This window comes from Sorex araneus, chromosome 1, assembly GCF_027595985.1.
Source record: "Sorex araneus isolate mSorAra2 chromosome 1, mSorAra2.pri, whole genome shotgun sequence".
In the NCBI taxonomy this organism is placed as follows: Eukaryota; Metazoa; Chordata; class Mammalia; order Eulipotyphla; family Soricidae; genus Sorex; species Sorex araneus.
This window is the reverse complement of record NC_073302.1, coordinates 74,414,483-74,438,694: the sequence shown is the minus strand read 5'-3', so window position 1 is coordinate 74,438,694 and position 24,212 is coordinate 74,414,483. Positions and strand designations below refer to the sequence as shown.

At 39.2% G+C, this 24,212-nt stretch overlaps 1 protein-coding gene across 2 annotated transcripts in view; it reads right to left on the bottom strand.

Annotated features, from left to right (window-relative positions):
• Window positions 1-1,172: 1,172 nt before the first annotated feature.
• Window positions 1,173-24,212, bottom strand: part of MAMDC2 (MAM domain containing 2) — a 142,552-nt gene continuing 119,512 nt past the window's right edge. The window contains exons 11-14 of one of the 2 annotated variants that reach the window (XM_004600118.2): window positions 22,861-23,007; window positions 5,780-6,033; window positions 2,305-2,389; window positions 1,173-2,167 (exon numbers count right to left, since the gene is read on the bottom strand). In XM_004600118.2, coding sequence (XP_004600175.2) covers window positions 2,103-2,167; window positions 2,305-2,389; window positions 5,780-6,033; window positions 22,861-23,007 — 551 coding nt within the window. In that variant the 3' untranslated portion in view covers window positions 1,173-2,102. Of the gene's footprint in view, window positions 2,168-2,304; window positions 2,390-5,779; window positions 6,034-22,860; window positions 23,008-24,212 lie in introns of those variants that run through there. The other variant, XM_055140993.1, reaches the window with a different exon arrangement.

Here is a 24,212-nt window from a genome sequence, read left to right as displayed (position 1 = left end):
TTGTTGTTTTGATTTACATCTCCCTCATTATTAGTAATGTGGAGCATTTTTTTCATGTGCCTTTTGGCTATTTGTATTTCTTTTTTGAGGAAACTTCTGTTCATTTCTTCTCCCCATTTTTTGATGGGATTGGAGATTTTATTGTCTTGTATATCTTGGATATCAATCCCTTATCAGATGAGTATTGGGTAAATATTCTTTCCCATTCCATGGGCTCTCTCCATATTTTGGCCACCAACAGGTATTTCTTGATACCTACAATATACTAGACATTCTTATGGGTTCTGATACTACAAAAATAAGCATAACAGGTAAGGTTTTTTTTGTTTGTTTTTGATTATTTTGCTTTTTGGGTCACACTCGTCAATAGTCAGGGGTTACTCCTGGCTCTGCACTCAGGAATTATTCCTGATGGTTTTCGGGGGACCATATGGGATGCTGGGGATTAAACCTGGGTAGGTGGTGTACAAGTGGTATACATTGTACTTTCGCTCTGGCCCCCAGTTAAGAATTCTGATCTGCATAAAGTTTACATACTAAGATCAACTTTCAGGAACAATTGAGATTATTATGTGAAGTAAATGTTTTTAAATGTGTGTGCCAAGGAGGTAGGCCGGGTGGGAGGGTGCTTGGGAATGCCGGTGGAGGGAAGATGATACTGGTGGTAGGACTGATATTGGAACATTGTGTGTGAAACTCAACTAAGTAACTCTGTAAGTCATGGTGTCTTGATAAAAATTAACTAAAAAAAGACTTAAAAATTTATTATTGTATTGATGTATATGTAGAGCTCATGTCATTAATAAGAGACTTCACTGTATCACTGTCATCCCATTGTTCATCAATTTACTCGAGCGGGCACCAGTAACATCTCTATTCCTCCAAACCCTGAGATTTTAGCATTCTCTCCTTACTCGTCTTGCCCAACGATGGGAGGCTCTTTCAGGGTCAGGGGAATGAGACCTATCATTACTGTTTTTGGCATATTGAATACACCACGAGTAGCTTGCCAGGCTCTTCCTATGTGGGCGGGATACTCTCATCAGATACCACATCAGAATGTGAGACTTATGCATTTAATAGTGGAGAGAAGATACTCAGAATCTGCAGTTATATAGTGAACATATTGTGATAAAGAAAAATAATGTAGGAATGAGTTAACTGCTACTGAAAAGAATTTCAACTGATTTTTATTAGGTAATTTTGGAATTTTTTAGTAGCTGTGTGAGTATACAACCACGTATATAAAATTTTCTAAACATGTATAGAAGATGCAATAGTTTATATATATGCTTGAATTCATATTACTCAAAATCTTACTGAAACATAAAAAAATCGTCAAATTTTTTAACAAAACCTAAATGTTTTTGAGTGTGTGTACATAAACATTTGCAAGCTTGCTTTATAAAAAAAAGTGCAATTTCTACCCATGTGTTCATAGTGACTTTTACAAGTAGTTTATAGGGAGGAAAATGAAGGGGAAATTATATTACTTAGTAACGCAACATTAATTAATACTGACTTTCCCTGAAACATCCATGAAAGATTCTTTGTTATCATATATGGTAAGAAAATTAAATAGTCAATTTCTATGGATAAAACATAGAAAATAAGATTTTATATTCTTAGACTCATTTTTAAGCATAAAAAACTGCATTCATTCTGCAGGTATCACCGATACCATACATTAATTAAAAAAACATTTTATGATACTTGAAATTCTAAAGGAAACCCACAAAACTTATTCTCTTCCCAGTACATTCACTGAATGCAGATTTAAGTGAGGACATCTCCTTTTGATTGTGCCCTTCCTCGCAAACTTTCAAATGACTTTAATATAGTCCATGTGTAGTTTTTACTGGTACCAAAATGAAGATTTACACAAAGGCAGCAGCCTGTACTTGCAGAGACTGTACAGTTGTCATGTGAAAAGAAACAAAAAAGCCCTGAGTCAGTATTTTTTTTTGCAAAGTAATGAAAAGAGAGCTTGACAATAATTTCATAACTTATGAAATGGTTAAGATTGTCCCATATTATTTTGTTTTGCTTTCATTTTGATTGAAGAGAGGTATGGCTTTTGTTTATCTATTTCAGATAATTTCTTAATACTCAATTTCATTTAAGTCTTCAGAATATCCTGATGATTGTTGAGTTGTATCTTCGATATCTGCCAGGAAGGACAAATAAACATTAGTAACTTTTCTGATTTTGCTGTAGAAATACTTCATTTTCATTCTTATTATTGAAGATTATTGCAAAATCCTCTCTTAGTGAAGCTTAGAGAAGTGGTAAAAATAGTATTACCTTCACAGGGTCCTGCTTGAAATTTAACATCATCAATAGCAATGTCACTTCGTATCGACACTCCCCGAATCGCTTCAAAAATGATCTAAAAAATAATGGTGTTTGAATTTATAAGTAGAGTCACTTGTTAAAACAACATGGGCAGGAACAGAACCAGGCTTTGGGGGTCTGGAAACTCAAACTTTTGGGAAAAAGTAGTACAAAATAACTTACTCAAATTTGGTATGAAAAAGACTACTTATTTGAAGAAATTAATAATAAATTACTGAAACTTTTGAGATCTCTTTTTTTTGAGAATTTTTTTTTGCAATTGTGCAGAAATGTTCACCCAGAGATGCTTCCTGGATTTTCCAGTTCTACCTGCAACATTCCTGTATACCCTTAGAACCTTTGAAATTGATAGATCTAGAAAGCTAATTTCCTTAGGTTCCCCATTAATCTACTCTTGATTCTGGTACTAAGAGAAGTAAATATGACCAATGAGACTCATATATGAATAGCAAAGCATTATAAATACATTTACCAACCAAACAATTCTATATTCATGTCAAGTACTGTGACATTCAAGACCCAGCCAAGGAATAAGATAGAATCAGTTTTATGTCTTTTGATCCTCAGAACAAAATAACTCATCAAATATTCAAGTTCAAGAGAAAATACACTGTTACCAGCTCTAACACTAACCCCAACAATGGTTAATAGATAACTGATACTCCAGGGAGGCTTGTGGGTAATGAGAATTGTCCAGAGACAAATTTGTTGCACTCACTTTATAAGCAAATAAACTAGTTCAATGATTCCCTATTGAACTAGTTCTTGATTTAAATTAAATCAAAGAACATAAGCTAGATAATTAATAAGCAAATAAACTATCCAGAAAACAATGCCTCTTAAAAGTACTTAGAGGCAGAAATGTTAATAAAAATTCTTTTTTTTTTTGGCTCTTTGGGTCACACCCGGTGAAGTACAGGGGTTACTCCTGGCTCATGCACTCAGGAATTACTCCTGGCGGTGGTCGGGGGACCATATACGGGATGCTGGGAATCGAACCTGGGTCTGCCACGTGTAAGGCAAATACCTTACCCACTGTGCTATTGCTCCAGTCCCAATGTTAATAAAAATTCTGAGCCCACAATACTAAATGAGAATCCACATAAGTGACAATGAAGAAGGGAAAAATGATCAATCACATCTAGGAATAAGGATATCAGTGAAGTTAATAAGCACTTCAGTTTTATGGAAAACAATTTAATCTGTTACTTTACTTCCAAGCCTTCCATGGAAGTGTAATATATAGGTTATCAGGTGGAATTATATTTTGAGAGTTAAGCCAAATATTTGCTTTCATATAACCCACTCTTTTTGAATTCCTTAATTCTTGAGACATATCCATTTTATAATATTATGATTCACTTTTAACTAAGGGATGCACAACCTATTAGTTAATAATTTTGATTATTTAAGAATTAGATTAAAATAGGTTTTTTTTTCGATTTGAGCATACTGTTTTTCCAGATACTTTTGCTGTTAAGATACAAAGATATATTAAATGGTTTGGATGCAATAAGAAAAAAGCTGTTAGGTATTTATTTTAGTCTGGGGACACTAAGAAAAATTTAATTAATTCACCACAGAAAATTCTGGAGACTCAGTCTTAGTCGAGTATGCAACACATAATAATTCCTAGTAAATGTTAAACAGCACTCAACAATATAATTGAAAACTTTATTTCAGTGAATTGAGAACTGGTGCAACATTTTTTTAAACCAATGGAATCAAATTATAAAAAATTCAGAGCGAGCAAAAGAAAAAAAAGGTAAGCAAAGAATTCAAAGGAAATAAAATCACTTGGGCTTTTTAATCAATGGCCAGTCAAGGTCTGCTTAGCACTTCAGTGAATCCTGCAGGAAGGAGACTGCTTAAAATTTTGCCATTTGATGCATTTCTTTTACAAAGAGAATCTGATGACGGAAGTGTCATCTGGAGGCTACCCACACATTCCCCCTATCTGATGAGTCTCAAATGGCAGAGATATTTCTACAACCTTCTCAGAATCATCTTTACCCTCCCTTCCCTGCTGCTCATCAACAGATTTGCTCTCGGTTTGATTCTTTCCTCTGAGCTTCAGTCTCATATCCTGCTTACTTGGCATACCTACCTGGACATCAGAAAGACATCAAAAACTTCATTTGTTCAAAACACATCTGTTAGTTTTCCTCCTGCACACACAGCCCTCGCTATGCTGGGCCTACTCCACTGAAAGTATTCCCCATCTCACCAAAGGGCAATGCCATTCTGTCAGTAGCGTAGGCCCAAAGTTTTGGAGTTTTAACTCCTCCCTTGTCCCTCAATCTCCCTGTTCCATACATTTGGAAGCCCTGTGGAACTCTGAGGGCATTCCACGTCTGTCACCTGGCTAGAGCCACCATTCCTTTCATCAGTAGCCTTTACAGTTTCCTTACCCCTACGAGTCCTCCCCACATTATAGCTACATGGGAAGCAGGTGCTCCAACCCTTTGAGCTATGTTCCTGGTCCCCAGCCCAGATTCTTTTGGAACTTTTTTTGTTTGGTTGTTTATTTTTACTTTTTTTGGCAGTACCAGATCCTCAGACAAGCAAGCCAAGTGCTCTGCCGCTGAGCTACATCCCCAGCCCTGATTCTTTGGGAACTTTGGCTCAAGGTTGTTGGGTAAGTCAGTGGTTGGCAGGAGGTGGCTGCTCATCTCTACATCAAACTGGTTGCTCAGCCTCACCAAGGAGAATGAAAAGGACTTTTCTGCTCACTGCCCAGATTCCTGTATAACTGGAACCCTTTAGGATGGAGATCTACAGGATATAAGAAGACTAAAGGGAAGAGCCAGGACTTGGACTCACAACTCTCTTTCTTCCACAACAATGCAAACAGAGGCTAAAAATTTTATTCTTGGGCTGGGATGTGGCTAAGTGGTATAGAACATGCCTTGAACAAGTGAGTCCTGGGTTTAATCCTGGCACCATGTGTCCCCCTCTGCCCAGTGTGCTCCCTACAACAATAGTGACAAAGATTTTTATTCTCTTTTAAATAAAAGCTTATCACAAAAGTCCTTGCATGTGGGTAACAGTGAGTGAAAGATGCAGCTTCAATAGTGACCTAGGTCATGGCAGTGTTTATAAGACTGGGAGACTATTGTAGAGAATTGCTGGACACATGAATATACTTGACATTCATACTGTGCCAAGGCAAAAATAGATACACTTTCATCATTGACCTGTAAAAATCACTTTATGCATAAACACTCAAAGTGTTCTCTCTCTCTGCCTAATTTCCCACTCACCACTAAGATTTAATCAATATAGACTCATTCTGTTTATTCTTATGCCAAATTTGCCTTTATCTATGACCCTGAAAAAGAACAAAGTATTCCTTTTGCTGGCAAGAAAAAAAAAGATATAGGACTATTTTTGCAATACTGATTTCTCCTCTCTTTCGCCTTACCTGGTGCTGCCTCTCACAGCTGTACTCGATCCAGCCTCGGAGCCAGGAAATGCTTTGTTCCCCTCTTCTTCTCCATAACAGGGACTCCTGATCTTCTTTTTTCAAATAAACGCTTAGCAGGCCGGTCCCTGACCCATACATGTGGTAGAAAAAGGTCAGGCAGTGTTTCCCGGAGACTCCATGCAGAGGCCTGGACACGAGTTGTGCTTTTTGCCCATAGACCATGTGGGAGGCCTCAATGTACATGTAATGGCCTTGAGAACAATGAAAAAGCAGGTAGTGTTAAAAAGAACACAAATTACAGTCTTTTCTTTGGTAGCATTCCTATTAAGAAAATTAGACAAAGTGTATGACTATTAGCAAGGATAAGAGTTTGCAATTTTAGAAAATATGTATCATCCAAGGAAAATTGTGTATGCTATCAAATTTTGATGACAAAATAACTTTTTAATTGAATAATTTATCATCCAGATGAATAATTTATCATTCAGTTTTATTCATAGGAAGTAATGAATATAAACAGTATTGTGGACTGATGTAATGAGTAGCATACAAATTCATGGTCAAATTCTGAAACTTGTAGTGGGTTGGTATAGGGAAATCTATTGGTCAGTTTAGGGCTTGATTTTGCATACAGGAAATCTGGATGTAAATTTTCACTTAAAATTGGTTGTCTGAATGATCATGATGTAATAAATTCTCCATCTTGAAACTACATTTCTCATTAAAAAATAAGAATTAACAGTACCCAGGCTTTAGATTTGTGAGAATTAAAGGATGTGAGACAGCTTCACACATTATATAATATATATATATCTATATGCACTATATATACACATGCTTCTCGTCCTCTTTCCTGTTTATTTGATAGCACTTTAGTCTTGAAAACATATTTACATAACATTTGAGATATTCACAGCATTATATATAATGATATATGTTAATTACATTATAATTATAATTACATTTTTATATGTACATTTTCATTTCCCTGTTTCAGAGGTTTTGGTTTGCTTTACTTTTTGCTGGTTTCAGGTAGAAGTAGTATTAAATAGTCCACATATTAGAAAGATAATGTTATGCTGAAGCTAGTTTTTAATTCTCTCCTGAGTTAGTGGTCTGACTTCCATTTGCAGATCCAAATGACTTCACATTATTAGTTTTAAATAGACTAAGATGGATACATTTACACTACAGAAATGGGAAATGGCTGAAAATCCCACCCCAGCTTCAAAAAACAATTAAAAAAAATCTTCAGCTGGAAAGATAGAACAGGAGATAAGGACAACCTTTTGTATGCAGCCAACCGTTATTCTATTCCTGAGCACCACCAGGAGTCATCCCTGGGCAGAGCCAAGAGTAATCCCTAAGAACTACCTGGTGAGACCCCAAAACAAAGAAAAACTTAAAATAAAATGAAGTGGATGATGTTAAACAATTGCCTTCAAGAAACTATAATTCAGTGAATGAACAGTATTTTCTACAATACTATATCAATAATTTAATTCTGTGCATTAGAGGTCCATTTTATTTTATTATTATTCTGGTTCGGATTTAGGGATTGCATCTGGTGGTGCTCAGAGGATACTCCCAGATCATTGCTCTGGTGACATTTTCAGTGTTCAAATCACCATGAAGGTGCAGGAGATTGAATCTGGGCCTCCTGAAAGAAAGCTTTGAGCTATCTCTGTCCTCCTAGAGGCCCATTTTTAAAAGCTTCTGGTAGGGAGAGAGCAATAGCTCAACAGTCTGAGTGCAGACTTCCCATGTTGGAAACCCAGGTAGGATGTTAAGCACTGCATAGTCCCATGAGCAACTGTGGGTGTGACCCCGTTAAAGGTTCTAGTCTCCATTAATGTTTTTTGGTTGTGTGCCACACCCAGCTGTGTTAAGGATTACTTTAGACTCTACTCAGGAATCACTCCTTGTGGGACTTGAAGGCCTGTATGGGGTACCAGAGAATTGAACTCAGGTTGGTTACATGCAAGACAAACATGTACTATGTAGACCTGTTGTATTATCTCTCTGGCCCCAGATATTTTTTTCCACATCTGTTACCTTCCAGTACTGTACTGGAATATGTGGGGATAGTAGTGAACAGAACAGGGGAAAATATGCTACCTTTTTATGTTCTGGAGAAGGGAGATAGGTAGTCATTAAAAATTAAGTTTTATTGTACAATAAAGGGCAATTAAATGCATGGAAATTTGTAATTAGTGTTTAGGGATGGCAGTGCCAGAACTGGGGATTGCAATTTGAGATAGTATTGTCAGAATAAGATTAATAGAAAAGGTAATATCTCAGCAAAGACTTAAGGAGGTGAAAGGATAATACATGAGATTAGATGTGGGAAAGCTATTACAGGCAGAAGAGCACCAATTGGAACATTACTGCATTCTGCCAGAAAAAGCACAGTGGCGAGGGCAACTAAGCAAGACAAAGAGCAAGGAGAAAGGTAATAGAAAGTAGAGAGCTCCGATGATAGACAAGGAACTGGATAGAGCCCTGTGTGCAACAGTGAGGATTTCAGCCCTTAAGCGATGATCCAGCTGAAGGCTCCTAATAAAAGAGTGGTAAGATTCAATTTTTATTTCTGAAGGCTCACTGGAGATGCTATGTTGAGATTTGATTGTAGCAAACAATAGGAGAAGCAGGCAGAGGTACCATAATCCAAATGAGAAATAATAGTGATTCATACCAGGCTGTAGCAATGGAGGCAGTAAGAAGAGAAACAACATGATTCTGGATGTAATTTGAAGGTACAGCAAATGGAAAATCCTCTAGATTCCAAATATATATATTTTTTACTTGCACGTGACACTTTCTTTCCCCAGAAAAGATCAGAACTTTACAGAGCACCAGTCCGCCTCACATGTATTTGAAAAGTCATGAAAGGCCCATGTTGACAACATTTGGCACATTATAGCTCCAAAGACTATCTGTCTCAGCAGACAAGGACTCTGGAAGGAAGCCAGGAAATCCTTACACTGAAACCTCAGACCCTGAACAGAAAGGATTCTCCTCTGTGGAAGGGATTTTTTTTTCCTGAGTAAAACAAATAACCCTCTGTCTGTACATCACTATTTAATGTTCAAGATGGGGCTTCCAATGGGTCTACTAGGATATCAGGGTCCCATCTGTTCTTTGTACAACAACTGCGCTATGTGCAGATACACACCATAGACATAATCTGGAACTGAGAAGCAGCTGTTGCTTCATTCTCAGGGCCTTTTCACCAGGGTAAGGAAGGTGCCCTAGTGACCTAGTGAGGCTGTGTGGAATAAACAGTTAACTGCATCCATTAGGCTGGAAGAGGATTCTTAACAGCAGGGGAAAGGCATCAATACTTTGGGAAGGACTGCTGTTAAATGTGATTCTGTGGAATTTATCTTCATTGCACCTTGAAAATGATGCAAAAAAGCTAGTAAAACATCTAGTCAGGGACCATAGGGATAATATAGTGGGTGGGGTGTTGGTCTCTTGTGCACGACCAAATAGATATGATCTCTGGAACCCCATATGGTCCCCTAAGTGCACCATGACTGATCCCAGAGTGAAGAGCCAGGACTAATCCTTGAACACTAAACCCCATAAAATCTAAGTAAAAACAAGTTATTTGATGAGTATAGCGTTTCATTCAGGAAAATGAAAAGCAGTTCTGTAGGTAGATGGTCGTAATAGATACACACTGTGAAAGTATTTAATGCCATTGAACTATACACTTAAAAATAATTAAACTGTATGTTTTAATGCATATTTTGCTATCTATTTTTTTTTTTGCAATGGGAACTTCCCAAAGAGTGCTCAGGGAGTAAGCCACAAATCACAGTGATACTCAGACAACTGTGCAGGCGATTGTTGCCTGGGCCTGAGGATTCAATGCTGCTTAGATCTGCAATGCATTGAACATTTGGGCTGCCTCTGTCCTTGCAGACCACCAGGACTGCAGCCAGTGATGCTCAGGGAAGCCACGTGGTACCAGTGATCAAACCCTATACTAGTTTCCTGGCCTCTCCAACTGAAAAAAAAAGTCTAGCATATGTTTTCTCTATATAAACATGATCTGACAATATCAGAAACTAGAGTAGTAAGTTATGTAGCAATTATAGAAAGATCACAAGATAGTGAAGAACTTCTTGTTTAGTTTTGGGGCTACACCCAGTGGTGCTCATAGGTAACTCCTGGTTCTGCACCCAGGAATTACTCCTGGAAGTCCTGGGGACTATATAGAATGCTGGGGATCGAACATAGGTCATCTGGGTTCAAGACAAGTGTCTTACCTGCTGTACTATCTGCTCCAGATACTGGAGGTTTTAATAATCTGAAACCAGAAAGGTGTAGACTAGTGGGGTAGCATCACAACCTGTTTAGATGTCAGCTACCAAGAAGTCTTGAAAGACAAGAACTTAAATTGCCATTAAATTTTAGATACATAACTAATACTTTAACTATAGTGCTTTCCTGTCCTTTGGTCTCAGAACCATTTTCAAAATATATTTTATTACTAGGCATTGTAGTGGGAACCTCCCACAGAGTGCTCAGGGAGTACAGCAGCAATGCATCATGAAACACTTCCTACCCAGTTTCCGTAATTACCACACCATATTTGATGGAGTTCAGACAGTAGGAAACAAATCATAGAGAGTAATATATATATATATATGTGTGTGTGTGTGTATACATATATATATATATATATATATATATATATCGGAGACCCTGGAAATCTACAGAGAGTATCCCGCCTGCATGGGCAGAGCCTGGCAAGCTACCCATGGCATATTTGATATGCCCAAAACAGTAATGTTAGATCTCATTCCTCTGACCCTGCAAGAACCTCCAATTGTTGGGAAAGACGTGTAAGGAGAGGCTGCTAAAATCTCAGGGGTGGGAGGAATAGAGACGTTACTGGTGCCCGCTCGAGTAAATCAACGAACAATGGGATGAGAGTGATACCGTGATACTGGGTATTGTAATGTGTCACTGATATTTCTATTGCACAAGATGGGCCTGTGTCAAGAAATGAACAAGACTTCTAACTTGGGCAGAATCTCCTGACCCCATGCCAGGCTGTCTTCACTGGGGCACCTCAGAGAGGGCTGGGTTGAGTTTTCCTCCTGGCCCAAGCAGAACCCCAGCAGCTGAAGGACTCCAGAATCCAGCCGCAGCCATGCTCAAGGCCACTCTTCACACACACGGACAAGCCTCACCCATGAAGGAACTGGCAGAGGAATCCAAGTATGCAGGGCCCATGGTTGAGATCTCCAAGCCTGCTCGGGTTGGGACTGGGCCTCCTCCACCCAATCCCCAGTTTTCCAGTAGCTTGGCAGCCAAAGGCACAAACCACCCCAGTGCCATGTAATCTCATCAATGGCCAAGATCCAGAGACTATAAAGTAAAGCCCCCAGAAGAGAGTGATGCAGTATTTCCGGAAGCACGTGGCCACATTCACATCTGTGTGACCTCTTATACTCTAGCCCACTGATGTGCCTAAAGTAGCACACATTTGTTTGGTTTTTATATACTGCTTATATTCTCTTTATATATGGGCTTAAATTGCTCCAGAATGAAATACAACAACCTTCACACACTTCCCTCTTATTGTGGTGGAAAGATGCTCACTGGTGGGATGGGTGTTTGAATATTATCTGTAATGAACTATTGTGAGGTACTTTATGAAAATAAAATATAAAAATCGCAAAAAAACCCTGCTACTTGGCTTAGTAATTGAGTGATAGAGCAGAATTTAATTGCCAGAAATATAAATGATTTCTTGAAACACTGTAAAGCACCACAAAAGAAACTGATGGAGGGGATGGGAGATGGTGCAGTGTGTGCATCCCACCCAGGGCCAATTCCTGGCACAATCTTGTCCCCTGAGCAAAGAACCACACCAGCTGCATCCTTGGAGCAGTCTGCACTGCCATGGTGGCTCAGGTATACCTGGGAACATAGGCCCACATTGTATCACGTCCTTGGGTCCCTGTAAGGAGCCACTGTCTGTTTGGCTGAGACTGTTTCTGGTTTGTTTCCCCCCACAACCAAAATATAAAAATACACAGAGAGAAAGAACTAAAATTGATGGTGTTTCTTTCTCTGGCATCACTAAGGAAATGATAAATAGGTGTGTTTGTAAGGGGAAGGACTGTATGTCCTAATCTACACACTAGTGGACTAAATAAACTAGGGAATGTTACAGTTCTCACCAAGTTGGTTATTTATCTGCTGATTGAACCATTCCACTACCCGTTGATCACGAAATCCCTATGAACTGCAGGGCAAATAAAACAAACATTTAAAAAGATTGTCATGGCAGAGGCAGGAGAGATAGTAAAGGGGTCAAGGCACTTGCCTTGCATGAAGCTGATCCTCAGTTTGATCCCTCGCACTGCATGGCCCCAGGAGCACCACCAGGAATAATCCCTGAGCACAGAGCCAGGAGTAAACCCTGTGCAAAGCTGGTTGTGACCCAAATCTCCACTCATCCCCCAAAATAAATAAACACATAATGTAATGGCAGCATATAAATGTCAATAAAATTGTAGTGGTCAATACAACTTCAGGATCTTTGTAAATATTTCTCTGTATTACTTTTTAAAGATACAGCTTCAGTGTCTGGAAGCTTTCTGGGCATAAAACTACTCAGGAGATTGTGACAGCAAATGAGTAGATAACTGCTGGAGTTCATCTTATTTCAATCCAATTCAAGATTGATCTTTATTATTTTATTAAACAAGGAGTCAAATGTTAGGGCTAGACTGTTGCACAGGGGCCAAAAAAGGATGTCTTTATTGCTGCCCTACTAGAATGAGTTACTCAAGATGACTGATTTAAACATAGAAAGTAATTCCCAGACCTTAGTGCAACAAGTAACACCCTCATCATGTGTGCAGAGCCAGGAACAGCCCTGAACACTGCTGGGTTTGAGCCTCCACCATGCCCACCCCAACAGGAGAGACTTCATTTATGTATAATAAGCAATTTTGTCAATTTTTGTATCTTGCCATTATTTACTGTCTATTAAAAATCATAGAAAAGATATTTATAATAAATGCTAAAATAACCATAAATCATCATTATGGATAATAGGAGATACACTTTATAGATATTATTGCATTGTGGTTTAAATTGTACATCTGATCATATACAGCTTTATTGTTGCTATCCCAACAGTTTTATTGTTGGATCTGAGGAGAAAATCATTAAAACTACCTTGAGGACTGGAGCAATAGCATAGCAGGTAGGGCGTTTGCCTTGCATTAAGCCGACCTGGGTTCGATTCCCAGCATCCCATATGGGTCCTCTGAGCACTGCCAGGAGTAATTCCTGAGTGCAGAGCCAGGAATAACCCCTGAGCATCGCTGGGTGTGACCCAAAAAGTAAAAAAAAAAAAAACAAAAAAAAACTACCTTGAATGAGTTTCAGTATTTTACTAGTTAAATGTGTCTGTTGTTTTGCTACCTTGTTGCCAACCTCCAGCATCCTATAAATCTATGAAATTATTAAGGCAATTAAAATTATCTTCTTATTTTAGACTACCACTCCCTATTAAAGAAAATTCCCTGTGACATATATCCAAGCAACATTACATTTATTATATAAATTGCTTTGTAAAAAGTAGATAGTGACTGTCAAGTGGTTTCTACATTAATTAAATAAAAAGGTATTTGTAGCACTTTATTACTATGATAGTTGTCTCCACTATTTCTAACTTGAGAATAAAAATAAAGGGAAAAAATGAAAAACTTTACATGGTATTTAAGTTTTATAGCCAAAGTTAGTACTAATGTTAATTTTATTACTCCCCTCTTCTTACCTCCTTGCCAATAAACAGAGCACTAATAAGTAATAAAGGATACAGCAAGACCTTGGGAGAACAGCTCAGAAATATTAACAGAAGAACACAGTTAAAAGAGGCCAGTCAGACACACAAAGATCTCATTCAAATCACCAAGATCAGCTGGTGTGCAGTTCAGAATGAAAAACAATGACTTCACATTTTGGGTAGAGTAGGGCATTTGCGTTGCATGAGGCCAACCCAGATTCAATTCCTCTGTCCCTCTTGGAGAGCCCGGCAAGCTACCGAGAGTATCCCACCCACACGGCAGAGCCTGGCAAACTACCCGTGGCTATTCGATATGCCAAAAACAGTAACAACAAGTCTCACAATGGAGACGTTACTGGTGCCTGCTCAAGCAAATCAATGAACAACAGGATGTTGTTAAATAAATGATGCTAAAAAGTGAAATACCAGAAACATCTTATGTCACAGCAATAACTTACAACAGACATTCTGTTGTGAAAAAAATTAATTAGGTAGACATATAATTTTTTTAAAAAGCAACAAAAATAGCTTGTTTGAAGCCATAAGACAACTCTCCAAATACTAATGACGTGGGATGTAGAAGCTATTTTGAAGCTAGACAGAGAGCAGTAGACGTGATGGAACGGATCTTATGGAATTGAGAAGTTAATGAATGGAATTGGGCTGCCAAAGCAGCAGGGCTGAGGATGAAGTTTTATGAGAAAAGAGAGGCACAAAAGAGGAACTGGCCACTTGCTTGAGGTCACATGTGCCAAATTTTGAAACTGCAGTAGACAAGAGACCAAAAAATCCAAAAGTCAAAGAAAAAGGCCATTTTCATTCATTTCAATGACACACAGTAATGGAAGTTTAAGACATATTTTAAAAGTAGGGCTCCTAAGAAGACTGTATGCTTATAACTGAAGAATATGCCATGGATGTAGGGGAGAATCAGAAATGATTTCTCTAGAACAGACCTGCAGCATCATCCTCTAGATGGCTGCTTGGGAATATTTGAATTTTCTTTGAAGGAAGAAATATCTTTACTGACTGGCAGCCAGGTAGGGGGGTCCTCCATGATGCATTTCAGGAGCCCATAAACCCAAGATAAGCTTGAAAGGTATTCTGCCCTGCTCCAGCCAATGCTCAAGACTAGCAGATGCCAATAAAGTCTACGAGCAGCTCTGCCAAAAGACCTTTCAGGAGACTCTTCAGCAGAGACCTAAGCCCTGATGAGACCCTGAATGCAGATCAATAGAATCCGAAGTTCTATACTCTCATTAACACCACAGTCCCAAGCCAGGCAGCTGAGAAAAAATCCATATAACCAGGCTTGCCAAACAACCCAGGCACACTCCATTTCAGAACTGTTTTGTGCTTCTGGTCTCCACAGTCAGTCTGAGACCTACAGGACTCTCGTTTACTCTCTTCTTCCTGCAGAAACCCACTAAACTATAAAATAATATGGCCAAAAAATAGATAGATGAAATATTTCACCAGAGAACTCAATATAGAGCTTGAGAGATAATACACCAAGTTAAGGCTCTTGCTTTGTACATGGTGAACCTGGGTTCAGTGCCCTTGCACATATGGTCTCCTGAGGAGCTGTAGATATTTTTGTTCTATAATCCAGGGCCAATGGATAAAGCATTTGCCTTGCATGCCGCCAAACCAGGTTCGGTCCCCAGCCTCCCATATGGTCCTCTGAGCACTGCTAGAAATATTTCCTGACTGAAGATCCAGAAGTAACCCCTGAGCATTGCTTGTTGTGGACCACAAACAAACAAACAAACAAACATATATGGTCTCCTGAGAAACCAGGAGAGATCCCTGAGCATAGAGCCAGGAGTAAGCCCTGAGCACTGCCATTGTGCCCTTTCCTAACAAACAAATCCCAAATACATTAAAAAGAGACAATGGAAGAAAGGACATGGAGTTTTGGGAATGACGTAGTGAAGGTTTCCAGAAACGTGCTATTCTGTAAAATCAGTTTTGCCAGAAAACACTGCAAACAATCGTAAAATTGTGGAACCAGCGATGAGGCTGGCTGAAGTCATTCTTGTGAATAGGCCAGTTGCTAACAACTGGGCCCTGGGAATCCTTTGAAAACATCTTATGAATGTTAAATTTGTTTTCTGTAAAATTTAATTATTATAGTTTCAGTTATATGTTTATGGCATTGCTATTTATGGTTTTGATGTACAAAGTTACTAAACCTCATCAACACCAACATGCCCGGGACAGGACACTCCATTAATGCTTTATGTTACTTCAGGTCAACCTCATAATCATCCTTCATAACGCTCTCTCCCTTATCTGGTATTCTTTGTTCTATAATCCAGGGTCAAGGGTTTGTTATTATTTGATACTGGCTATACCATTGTTTTGCACCTTTATATGCCACAGATGAGTGAAGTCAATTGGTATTTGCACTTTTCTTCCTCTTTCACTAAGCGTGATGCTTTCCAGTTCATCCACATTGCAAATAATGCATGTAGCACTGCACTGTAACACTGTCGTCCTGTTATTTATTGATTTGCTCGATTAGTCACTGGTAACATGTTCATTGTGAGACTTGTTGTTACTGTTTTTGGCATATTGAATATGCCATGGGTATCATGAGGGTGGATACTCTCGGTAGCTTGCTGGGCTCTCCGAGAGGGACAGAGGAATTGAACCTGGGTCGGCCGAGTGCAAGGCAAATGCCCTCCCGCTGTGCTATCGCTCCAGTCCAAGTGCATAATTTTATATTTTCCTATAGCTGCATCATATTCCATTGTGCATGTGTATCACATTTTCTGTCATTGGACATTTGAGTTGCTTTTGTATCTTGGCTATTGTATTAACTGCTGCAATGAAATTTTATATGTATATATATGCATTTTTAAATTAGTGTTTTTGTGAACTGGTGGACAGATACCAAGAGGTGGGATTGCTAGGTAATATGGGAGCACTATTCTATTCTTTCTATTTTGAAAAATCCTCATACTCTCTTCCATAGAGTTCTGAACTAAACAACATTCCAACAACAATAAATGAGGGTTCCTTTCTACCAGTTGCACCTACACAGATTTCTTCTAGTCTTTTTGATATATGCCATGTCTACATTATGTACTATTTTTAAACATTTAAAGAGAAATCCTTGTGTTTTCCTCATCTAGTTGCCGAAAGAAGCTCCAAATTTTGGATTCCCCATGCTAAGACCCAATGTTTTCTCTGGTTTTCCAGGCTATTTCTAAGGTCTTGGGAAACCTTAGTTTCCCAAAACTATTCATCTAAGACAAATGGGAGATTTATATTCTGGGTTTTGGGTCAGTTCTGAGATAATAGAATGTCAAGATGCAGTAACAGGCAGAAACAAGACATACAGTTGCAGCAAATACCATCCAGACTTTAAGTAAAACTTCTATTGGAAATTTTTCTCCAGGCCTAAAATTCTAATGAAAAGGAAAAACTTTCCTTTTGCTCACACCTTGGGTACATCCTACCTCAGTCTCCCCAAATGTTAGTGTCTTTGATTAGCCAGGATGCTTGCCTTACCAGGATCCCACCTAAAGATAAATACTTTATCTTTTTCTAACTTAATGTTAGAAAATGTTAATTTCTCCTCATTGAAAAGTCTTTTCATTGAATATCACCTTATTGAAAGTAACCTGTTTTGTCAGTTCTATGAAATCCTGAAATATGTGCTTAAGTGATGAAGAAACTAAAGCATTCACACTTGTCTGACTTCTGTCTCAGGACAGCCCTGAAAACTCTGAAACTATTAGTTATTTCTTTTATTCAAAGTGGCAAAATACTTTATTTAAGCCAACAAAAACACTCTAAGAGTGTTTATTCAAGAACAATTTTCAAATCTAGCTAAGAAAGATAAGCATCCGCCTTCATCTAGCCTTCTCCTAAATAGACTTGAAAATCAAGAGCTGCATAGTCAAGGTGCTTATGAAAAACAGTAACTACAAAAACTGCAAAGGTTGGAACATATCTAAACCCCAAAACCCTACAACCAGAGAACTACAATTATTTGACCCCTTGGCAGCTCACAGCAAAGTTCCACTCTCAAGGCTTAGATTTACTTAAGCTGACTGAGGCCATATCTGCTCTATAACAGAATAGCCTTATCTTCAGAACATTTGTTAGAATTAGTTAGGTATTGCAATGGAAACTAACAAAAGTGTCACCAAAATTTGTTTTTGTGTTTGGGTTATACCCAGAGGTGTTCAAGGGTTATTCCTATCTTTCTTGGGGAGTGATCACTCGGGTGGTGCTCTGGTGATCATGTAGTGCTGAAGATTGAACATGGGCATCCTATAAGAAAAACATGTGCTCATACCCTTGAGAGCTATTTCCCCAGTTCTTCATCCAAAAATTTTAGAGACAAAAAATCAGGAAATAAGATACCTATTGGGTACTTTGTAAACCTCCAAAATATTTGTGACAACCTAGAAAACCACACACATGTGCTGAGCTGTGTACATACACAGAAGAGAAACGAGAAAGGCTCATTTTATCATCTTTGGATTGGTTGAGGCTTTGTACGAACAAGAAATGAAGGGCTGGAGTGACAGAACAGTGTGTAGGGTCTTGCAACGCAGCTGACCTGTGTTTGATCCCTGGCACTCATATGGTCCCCTGAACACCTTCAAGAGTAATTCCTAAGTGCAGTGTCAGGAATAACTCCCAAGCAAGGCTGGGTGTGGCCTAAACCCCATTTCCACACTCCCCTCAAAAAATCAAAACAAAAACAAAATAAAAAACAAAACTTGAGGCAAGAGTTGAAAAATTTCCACTGGAAAATGAAAACCTGCCTCAATGCAAATACAGAGTACCTTCACAAGGGCTGAGAGAAGTACCTGTTTGAGACACTGAAGGAAAATCTTTATGGAGTATATTAGCAAGTATCTATTTGAGCACAAAAGAAGGTAACAAAAGAACAAAAGGCACAATGTGTTTGGAAAACAAATATGGCCTGAGACAGCTCTGAGGACTTGTGTGCATGCTCACCACAAAGTACTAGGCACACTTAGAATAGTGTGCCTATTCTTAGAATAGGTACCACAAAGTACCTGAGCACTGCCAGATGTAAAGCACCCCACTCCACTCCCACCCCCAGTTACACGTGAGACACTTCTGGATTGGAGTCCCCCAAGAAAAACTAATAGAAAAATTATATATATATATAAATTATACCCTAGTAATTACACTAAATGTAAGTGACTAAATGTTCTAATAAGAAAGAAATTCATTGGTAGGATGGATATTTTTTAAAGATCCAATTATATGTGCTATCTCTAACAGATATATTGAAAGAAGAGGCCTCAGTTTCCCTTTGCCAGTAAGAGAGGAAGCTACAGTTTCCTCTTGCCAGATGTTCCATCTCTCCCCCATCAACCTCACACACATTTCATCCTCAGGGCCCTGGCTCAGCAGTCCTGGAATTTCCCAGGATCATAAAACCCTGCCCTGGTGGCTAGGATGACAGGGAAACTAAGATAAGGGGCAACTCCCAGAGAGATTTACACCAACTAGACATCCCTGTAATTTTCTTGTATCTTTTATAAACACTGACCAACTGATAAGAAATGCAAGGAGCCTTTAAAAGGGCCTACACAAAACTCTCATTTAACTTAGCTTTGAGGCTGCGCGACACATCATCATAAAGGGAAATATATATATGTTTATGTATATATATTCATATATATATATGGACAGCAGAGCGGGTAGGGCGTTTGCCTTGCACACGGCCTACCCAGGTTTAATTTCTCTGTCCCTCTCGGAGAGCCTGGCAAGCTCCCCGTGGCATATTTGATATGCCAAATACGTAACAATAACAGGTTTCATTCCCCTGACCCTGAAAAGAGCCTCCACTCATTGGGAAAGAGTAAGGAGGGGCTGCTAAAATCTCAGGACTGGGACAAATGGAGATGTTCATTGAGTAAACCAATAAACAAGAGGATGACAGTGATACAGTGAACTTAGATCTATACTAAGTACCTTCCCACTCGGGGAGTTCCTTTTCCTTTCCCTTATATTGTCCAATAAAATTTTCTACTTTCCAACTCTGAGCATCTTTATTTCTCAATATTTTCACTCTTTTGAAAATACTGAAGGACCTGGGAACCACAGACCAACACAGAGACCTGCTGTCACTACTCCACATCATTTGCATGAAGACTTAGGGTGCTGGTGGGAGAAAGAAGCAGGGAGTGAGGAAGGCAAGGACTCTCTGGCCACCAGTGAAATGAAAAAATTTGTGGCCAGAGAGATAGTACATGGGTTCAGTCCATGGGTCCTGTGTGGCCCATCTCTGTCTCCCAGGCAAAGTACCTGGGATGGGGTTCAGGCTAGAAAAAGTCTGCCCAGAGCATCTGTTTGGCATGAGCACAAATGTCCACCAGCCCTACCGGGGAGCTGGCAAGCTATGTCTGAGGTAACTTGATCTGTGCAGTGAGAGACTTGATTCCTACCACCTGAATTTTTGAAGACTCATGGACCCAGACTGGAGATAGAGGTTGCTCTTTGCAGCAAAGAAAGTCAGTCTTGATCTGTGCCCAGTTTTCTTAGGTTTGCTGTTTAACCTCAAAGAAAAGAATTTTAAAAAGAGAAGAACAGTGAAGCAGAATAGTTTTTGTTAAAAAATATGAGAAGTAGGGGTGTTGGAGACACAGCACAGAGGGCAGAGTGCTTGCCTTGCACACAGCAGACTCAGGTTCAGTTCCCCCAACCCATATATTCCCCCAAGCCCTGCCAGGAGTGATCCTTGAGCACAGAGCCAGAAATAAGTCAGGAGCACTGACTTAAAAAAATAGGGAGAGGGCCGGAGTGATAGCACAGCGGGTAGGGCATTTGCCTTGCACGCGGCCAACCCGGGTTTGATCCCCGGCATCCCATATGGTCCACCAAGCACCGCCAGGAGTAATTCCTGAGTGCAGAGCCAGGAGTAACCCCTGAGCATCGCTGGGTATGACCCAAAAAAGCAAAAAAAAATAGGGAGAGAGGGAAAGAAAATGTAATACATTCAAGAGAGAACCACGGCTTCTCTAGAAAGGAGAGAGCTGAGGTTACCCCATAAATTTAAAGAGAGGAATTACACATACCACACTGAGATGCTGGTGGCCGCAGAATACGAATGCAAACCTGTCTTTGCAAAGTTAATTTCAAAGGTTTTCTCAAACTTCCCTGTCTTGAAGCTTTCTATGAAGCTAAGAGTTTGTTGCTAGGGAGTCTTCAAGAAGAAAGAACTTTCAGTTATCATCTTTCAAATCCTTATCAGCCTTTTGTTCCTGCAAAAGCATTTTCTCTCCTGTGGGCATCTAGCCTTCTTTGGATGATGCATTTGCTGCCAGTTTGAGGGTTTTTTTTTTTTTTTCAGTCTTTAACCAAAAAGCAGGATAGTATGGGATTTAGTTCAGGAATATAAGGATTGTTCAGCACATACAATTCCATTCATGTGCTATTCTGGATAATTTTTCCCCTTGGGTCACAAAAGTAGTAAGAGTAAGTTCCTGTAGCAGCTCAAGTAGTGGGCCAAGGACACAGAGGGAAGATAAATTATCTAAGCAGAAACAGGAGGAATGGAAGGAATCTGAGAAGCCAAAATTCAAGGCTGCAGGCAAGGACTCTGGCCACCAGTGAAATGAAAAGCCTGGGGCCAGAGAGATAGTACATGGGTTCAGACCTTGACTTACACATAGCTGATCTTGATTTGATCCTGGACAACACATCCCAGTTCAATTGCCAGCACAGCATATGATGCCCTGTGTACCTCCAGAAGTGATTCCTGAGCAGAGTTAGAGCCAAAAGCAACACCCTCAACTCCCCCCACCCTCACTCCCAACCCCCACGAAAAAGCAAAAACAAGAGAAATTAAAAATCCTGCAAAAGTTAGTTGTTCTTTGTGTCCAAGGCAATGGTGATCGTAATTCTATTCCTGTTTAGCATCTGGATTCCCTGCTTTGTCTCTGCTGCCAACAGGAGTTAGAATTGAAGTGAGCCTATACTAATAGTTTGGAGCCAGTGATAGAAAACCATTTTCAGAAATACATTTTGTAAAACATAAGAGAAAAAGAAGATAAAGGGAAGAAAGAAAAGAAAGAAAGAAAGAAAGAAAGAAAGAAAGAAAGAAAGAAAGAAAGAAAGAAAGAAAGAAAGAAAGAAAGAAAGAAAGAGAGAGAGAGAAAGAAAGAAAGAAAGAAAGAAAGAAAGAAAGAAAGAAAGAAAGAAAGAAAGAAAGAAAGAAAGAAAGAAAGAAAGAGAGAAAGAAAGAAAGAAAGAAAGAAGGAAGGAAGGAAGGAAAGAAAGAAAGAAAAAGAAAGAAAGGAAGGAAGGAAGAAAGGAAGGAAGGAAGGAAGGAAGGAAGGAATGAATGAAGGAAGGAAGGAAGGAAGGAGGGAAGGAAGGAAGGAAGGAAGGAAGGAAGGAGGAAGGAACAAAAGAAAGGAAAGAAAGAAAAACCTTAAGTTTGCTCATGCTCTCTCTCGGATTCTTAGTTATTTCTATAGCAGCTGTGCGGTTGGTAAACCCATAGTATAATCCTGCCAAAGCGTGCTCTTAAGCATTTGCCTATTCCAGATTTGGTACCATCTGGGATTAGAACAACTCCCTAAAATTTTTTTAAAAAGCTCACACAATCATCTTGATAGATCCAGAAACAGTATTTGGTAAGATTAAGGATAGAGAATCGCTGACACATTCTAACAAGAAATAATAATAATAAGAAATAAGTAACAGTAACAAGAAATAAGTCAGCATGTTTGTCTCTTTATCGAAGTGTGTACCTTTTCTATACAACTGTACCACTGTACCGCCCTTTTACTGGTATATTTGGTGGTATGTTTCATCTCTGTTATCCTAAGTGCACTGTGAATAATGCTTCAGTCTTTACTGTAGCTGCTAGAAAGCGTGGAGTCAATGCATATTTTCAGCTCATTTGTCTGTGCATTTTTCCCCTATTGGCCATCAATTTTACGTCAGTTTAGATTTCCAGTGTTTTCTTTTACTTTTGCACCTCTCTTTTATGTTTCACACTAATTCTAAGTAAATGACCATGTGTGCATATTTAGGTACACCCACCTAATTCCTGCTTGCAGCAAGATATGTAAGCATGTAATAACAGAACTATTTAAGTGCATGGAGTGAATTAGTCCACATATATAGAAACACATATATAGTTCACTCTAGACAGATAAGTCCACACACTTCAAAACACCGTACACAGTCCCTAGAACATTATTTTAGAAGGGTTCCTTAAGAAACAGCACCAGGGGGCATAACTCACCTACCCCAGTTGTGTGATCGCCCCGGGGTCCTGTGTAGGAAGTAGGGGTTCCTCCTCTTTTTCTGTGCCAGCTGCCCCGATCACGTCTCTCCTGAGTAAATGCACATTCGTCTTGTTCAAAGGTACACTCTCCGGGTAGATGCCGCTCTGCAAGGAAACAGCAGGTGCCGTGACTGCTGTGAGTCTGTCCCATGGCACTCTGGCAGCCCACTCTGCCTCTTTGTGTTGGGCCACATGTCCTGCGTATGGAGAGCCAGCCTCCCCCGACACGGGCTGCCCTCTCCCCTGTTGGTAACTGACCTCCACCCAGCCTTGTTTCCAGCAGAAGTCTGGATTCCACCATGGGCAAAAGCCTGGAGGCTTGTCATCATGGCAGAGCACAGTTAGACATTTTCATCCCAATGTATTGGGATACTTTGGGAAAGAAACAAAGCTCTTTCTGGCAGACCCAGGTTTGATCTCTAGCATCCTTCTTGGTCCCCCAAGCCTGCCAGGAGTCCTGGGCATTGCTGAGGGTAGCTTCCAAACAAAAAAACTGTTTAAATTATTTTTAAGAGAATTTAAAGAAAAAAGAAACAAACTCTTTCTGACCTTTGAATTTATTTGTGTGTATGAGTTTACAAAACAGTGGAAATTGGAGGTGAATTGCCTTGATTGGTGTATGGAGAATAATAGAATTATAAAATCTAGAATGAGTGAAACAAAGAGCAACTTGAGTTGCTTTGGAGGATGGGAAGAATGTGAGATAATAAAACATGCTTTGAGAATCAAAGTGTAATTGGGGCTGTGGGGCATGGGGGGAGTGTTGGGCCAAACTTGGTGGTATTCAGGGTTTATTCCTGGCTCTGTGCTCAGGGATTGCTCTTGGCAGGTTCAGAAGTCATATGGGGTACCAGGGATGGAACCCAAATCGCCCACATACAAGGCAAGCACCCAATCAGTTACACTATCTCTCTGGCCCTCGAAGAGGGCTTAATTGGTATGTCACAAGTTATTTTATTGAGATTCATTTTTTCTTTTAATGCAGGATTTTTACACGTTGTACCTACCTCATAAAGCTGTGAGTATGTAAAGAATGTGAAGTTTTCAATAAATATTAGCTAAATAAAAATAAAATTAGGACCTGTTTTTTTTGCTACCTGAACTTTATTTGTATTTATAAAAATGAATGTTCACATCTTTCAAAGCTATCTTCAACAGTTTTAATAATTATTATTATATTCATGATTACAGTACCACTTCCCAATTTTTTGGAAACTTTTTTTGCATGAACTTGGTCAGATCTCCTGATTTTCTAATTATTAGCAGATTTTTCTAAAGCACAACTATTTGTGACTTCTTTATGATTATTA